The sequence below is a fragment of the Betta splendens genome, chromosome 12 (genome assembly GCF_900634795.4).
Source record: "Betta splendens chromosome 12, fBetSpl5.4, whole genome shotgun sequence".
Lineage (NCBI taxonomy): Eukaryota > Metazoa > Chordata > Actinopteri > Anabantiformes > Osphronemidae > Betta > Betta splendens.
The window spans coordinates 6,455,222-6,460,638 of NC_040892.2; the positions used below are offsets into that span (position 1 = coordinate 6,455,222).

The following is a 5,417-nucleotide window of genomic DNA, read 5'->3' on the forward strand; positions in this document are numbered from 1 at the left end:
TATTTCCTCATATTACAGCATGCAGACAATCCCAAATACCCACATACTAAATATGTTAGACGAGGATCCTTTCAAATACCACAGGTTTATCCAATGTAAACTGATCACAGGTTAAAGGTTGTTGTGTCTGAGTAAACAAAGCGGATGTTGACTGATCGCGTCGTTGGTAGCTGCTGGGTTTCCTGCCAGATGTCAGATTATTCACTGAAACGTGATATCTTTCTGCTTTTTTTAAATGACATTAATAAAGTATCAATGGCTGCTATTAATAAGGGAATCTCTTCGGTAAACTGGCCATGTTTTAACATTTTTCAGACTCCAACGCTTCTGTTTACGTTTACAAATCCATAATCGCTCCAAACCGTAATCCGGCTCCTGATTGGCTGGCCGCGTGGCCTCTCCTCCAATCAGAGAGCCGCTTCGACTCCGCCCGCCACATCACTAGCATGGCGGAACACGTAGCAGGAATTCCGCCTATGCGCCCGTGACAGCGTCGTCGACGAGGTAACGCCGGTGATGACCGCCTGCTCGCGGCACAGATCGGCGGCCCTGCGACCATCGGCGACGCCCGGCGTCCACTGAGCAGCTGGGACAGCTCGGCGGCGGCGTCTCCTCCGGAGCACAGCTGCCCGGACGTGTGTCACTCTTGGCAGGCGGCGGATGACGTCCAGGACTTGCGCCGATGCTCTGAGTTGGACCGGTGCCTTTCCTCCACTTTGGACCCCCTAAGAGTCGCTCACCGTCGCCGAACAGGTGCAGAGCAGCACCATGGAGGCGTTGGGCCTGCTGCAGTTGGACGATCTGGCGCATGGACTGGCCAGCTTGTCGATGTTCCCGTACTTTGACATGGCGCACTACGTGGTGTCGGTCATGGCGCTGAGGGAGCAGCCAGGTGAGTTCAGCAAAGTTTTGGCAAGTAATCCAATTGGTAAACTTGATGATGATCTACTCACTGCAGCTTCCCTTTGTAAATTCATGTATGCGTATATTTATCTGTTTAGTAATTTAATTGTCTGTATATTAAAGGACCTACTGTTTTATAGCCAGTTTGTTTTGCACTAATTGAATTCTTTATATGTCACAATAACAGCGACACACACGGACACACACACACACACACACACACACACACACACACACACGCTGCACACAGTCTATTGTAGTACGGCTGCTGTCAATCTGGTCTATTTTTGAACTCGCCTTCCGAAGCATCTGAGTGGCTGCGACCCTTCAACCCTTTGTCCTCCGCTCCCATCTGTTGATCTGCGGACGTACGAGAGATACGCGCACATTAAAAGCGTGACGCGCAAAGAGGCCGGCGAAAACTCTGCAAGCTCAAAGAACAGTTGCAAACACCCAGGATTCAGCTCTGTCAAAGTCAAGGTACAAAGCACATCAGGGGTCAGCAGAACCTCTCTGTTTCCCCCAAGAAGGAATGGAACGCTGGTACTCATTCACCCCCGCGTGACTCGTCTCTGTCTTGTGTTAAATGTCCAGTTCGGTTTGAGTAACTTCAGAGGGTTTCCTAAACTCAGTTTCCTCACACACATACAACAACTAAGCCTGTTCCTGCTGTGGAGTTATTTTAGGTTCATGTCTAATCACTGGTATGAGTGGATTGTATACAGAAAGCAGGAGGACAGGGAGATGGAAGAGGAGCAGCAGTCCTCCCCTCGACTCAGAAATAACCACAGATGAACCACTTTAAACTTATCAAGCTCTGCCTGTAACGACTCTGTCTGTGTGGAGATAAGGATAAAGGGAAACGGTGGACAAAATGAAAGCGAGTAATAAGCACATGTTGTCTTCCACAAAAACTCTGCACAAATCCTTCCTAATTTACGAGCGATCTTTGCTCTCTCTTAGCATGACATGTCTCCAGGGACCCGGCAGTAATTATGGCTGGCTTTGAAGACAGAGGGTTCTAAAATGGGAACAGCCCTCGGTTTGTTTTCGATTTCCCCCGAGAGGTGAGGAGAACCCACTCTACGGAACCAGCGCGGTGCACGTCGCAGCCGCGGCGACGGAGGCCTTCGCCCCATTGGACTTGCAAATGGGGCTCTTTCACATGCAAACATCCAGAGACGGGGTGTGGTGACGCGAGCTTGTAGCGCGTGAGCAAAGCGCGGTTCCGGGGTGAACTGGTTGGTGCTGTTAGACGAGAAGCTCTGATCCGGGGCAGGCAGGCTAGCACATGAGAAACAGTCAGGGGGCTCTTATTTTGTAGCCTTTCTTGCTACTTCTACTCGACTCATGTTAGTTTCCACCCTGCTCACAGAAACGTACAGTATGGAGCGAAGGTCGGGGGGGGGCTCCACGTCTGCCAGCCTCTCCAGGAGCCTTTAATCTGCCTGTAATCCTCAGATTAGCAGACGCTCCTGTGTGTGTGGCCACAGTGACTCTGCGCAGGTGGTTTGGGATTGAACACGTACATCCCAGTTTACGTCCGCGGGAGTCAAGGAGGCCGGTGTTGCGCTGTTTTGCAGAACTCAAACTGTGCTCGGGTCGTTTATCAGCCCGTGAACACGGCCGCTGACTTTATCTTGAGCGAGCTGATATCGCTCTGCACTTTGAACCCCCTCACCAGTTAATATTTCACGGGCCGTGTCCTCCTGTCCGTCCGCAGGGGCCCTGGAGGTGTCCCGCACCAGCCCGCTGGCCTGCTGGTTCAGCTCCATGCTCTACTGTTTCGGGGGGGCCGTGCTGTCGGGCATCATGCTGGCCGAGCCGCCCGTCGCACCTCTGACCAACAGCACCAGTGTCCTGCTGGCGTCCGTCATCTGGTAAATGTCAGGGGAGGCGAAGCTCCTAATTGAGTGTGAACTGTGGAGGCGCAGAATGAAAGAGAGAGTATTGGGTTTCACCCTCTTAATATGCACCCTTTAGTGCCATCTGCTGGTGGGATATATAATTACAGCATTATTTTAAAAAACACTGCCCCCAGCTGGTAAGGTGGGCACATTACAGACTCTACTCTAGATTTATACTTTAAATGTTGAGTCGTCTGCTGGATCATCTCCATTGAGGCTGTGTGTTTCTCCCCAGGTACCTGGTGTTCTACTGCCCCATGGACCTGGTGTACTGCTGCGCCGCCCCGTTGCCTCCCCGGCTGCTGCTCTCGGGGATGAAAGAGGTGACCCGGACGTGGAAGGTGCTCGGGGGGGTCACCCAGGCCCACGGCAAATACAAGGACAGTCTGCTGGTCATGATCGCCGTCGGCTGGGCCCGAGGTCTGTAGCTGCGTCGCACACTGTTATATAACAGGAGTGTTGTCATTACTGTGAAGTGTGCATGACGTGTGGTTCTCCTGCACCCAGGTGCTGGAGGTGGGCTGATCAGTAATTTTGAGCAGCTGGTTCGAGGTGTGTGGAAACCAGAGACTAATGAGCTCCTCAAAATGTCTTAGTAAGTGTTGCAATGCGTTGGTTTCTTGCACGTACCGCAGGTACTGGTTCTGTAAGACCCAAGTGGATTGGGCCAGTGAGCCTCAGACTCTGGCAAAGACTAAAACTCACATCCTCCTCTGTTTTTTTTTTTTTTTCTTTAGTCCCACCAAGATCACCCTGATTGGGGCGGTGCTGTTTGCGCTGCAGCAGACCCACTACCTGCCCCTCCAGAAGCACCACCTGATGCTCATCTACACCATCTTCATTGTCGGCAACAAGGTTAGTGCGGCGCGTCGGGTGGAACTCGTGCTAAGTAGTGACTTAGTTGGAAAACAACAAGGTGAATGCTGTCGATCGCTTACGTGGGCAAAGGAAAGTTGTCTTGGTTGAGGTGTGACAGATGTTTGGATGCTTCCAAATCTCGCATTGCGTGTCTTCTAAATGACCTTTCTCCCTCTGCTTTTTTGAAGTTTTAGCTGTGGTGACTCGCATTAGCTCGGTATTACCCTCAGGGCTGGTGCTTTTGCATCATTTTCATCAGCTTGCATCATCCCCTCTTCTCTTCTCTGGGAAACTTGTGCTCTTGACTGAGGCACCGATAAATCTACCATGTCTTCTTTCAACTCTCATTCTCTCAGCTCCCTCAGACTCTGATCCGTCAAATTAACCCAGAGCCATTTCATCAGATTGAAGACAAACTTGTTATTTATTATTTTGTTGTGCTGATAATTAAAATGTTCCACTGTCATCCCATGACAAGTAAATAGTGACTTGCTACCCTTGCTTAATGCTTTTAATAAATGAACACTAGCACAATCACGTAAGTGGCTGCTTTCCACGAAGGAAAATGACAAATAGCCTGAACGAGGCATGAGGATGTTTTGTCTGTAGCGTCATTTCCCGCATTCTTCTCCGTTTCAGTCGAGGATGATGCTGACGGGCTCCTCCACGTCGCCATTCAGCACCATCGAGGCGGCCGTCTACAAGACCCTCTTCACCGGCCCCTCCCCTTACGCCGCGCTGACCGGCGCCTCCGGGTCCAAGGAACCCGCGCCGGCCTCTCCCGTCGGGGGCCAGAACGGGTCGCCTCCAGCCAAACAGGAGTCCGAGACGTGCAAGAAAACCGACTAGTCGGCACCTTCTCGCCTCCTGCACGGGGGGTGGAGTCATTTCTGATGCGCATTTTTCACAGCAGTTTGTGTTTTAGTTGTTTATTAACGCCTTCTTTACTGAACCTGTGTTTAGATTTTCTAAAGTTTCTTCGAATGCAGTTCAAAGCATGCAGAAAAGGAGCTGACTCCAGCCAAGCCTGCAACCTGGATAATCACCGCATCCTTAAAGTACTGTGATATTATGCTCCTGGATCTCATCCTCTGGCTGATAACACACTTGCAGTACAATATGTAGCCTGAGTATATATTTATATGAAAATAATCACAATCGTGTCTCTGGGTTTCGGGAACAGTGCTGTGCACCTGCTGATCTATGAATGCCTTTCTTTCTGTATATATTCGGCTCTCTGTAAATGCTATATTTCCTACTTTGAAATAATTATAGAATTTTTAAAAAGAGATTATATTTTATGACACTCAAATGTTTAGTTGTATTTATACTAATTCATTCCAATGTTGAATTTAAAGCATTTAAAATGGAACGCAAGCTTCTATTGTCGTTTCTTGTGAAAGCTTTAAATTGAAACCGAAAGCACACGAGTAAAGGGCTTAAATACAGTAATGTGTTCTAACATTGTTTAAAGCCTCCAGCTTAAAAATGAATGCAACTCTGCATTTCCTCATGTTAAGTTACATCACATTTAAAATTAGCTCCTCCTACCTGGTAATTACAAGTTGATGTAAAGCAGCACGGTGTCCAGAACTAACCTCCTCCATAGGCTGAAAGATTGCATCAGTGTAACATCAGCACCTGACTGATACCTCACCCTCTTTTAAGAAGCTGCTGGTGAGAGATCCCCAAATCCCCCCCAATTCTCATCGTTGTAGCCTCAGATGGCGAGGAACCCCCCTGTGAATA

The 5,417-nt window shown here is 49.4% G+C and overlaps 1 protein-coding gene across 1 annotated transcript; it reads left to right on the plus strand.

Annotated features, from left to right (window-relative positions):
- Positions 1 to 423: 423 nt before the first annotated feature.
- On the plus strand, positions 424 to 5,040 carry tmem38b (transmembrane protein 38B). Its single transcript, XM_029169737.3, has 6 exons — positions 424 to 892; positions 2,627 to 2,783; positions 3,046 to 3,230; positions 3,318 to 3,405; positions 3,548 to 3,665; positions 4,308 to 5,040. The coding sequence occupies exons 1-6, from the start codon at positions 769 to 771 to the stop codon at positions 4,515 to 4,517; spliced, it is 882 nt and encodes a 293-aa protein (XP_029025570.1). The 5' UTR covers positions 424 to 768; the 3' UTR covers positions 4,518 to 5,040.
- Positions 5,041 to 5,417: the final 377 nt, after the last annotated feature.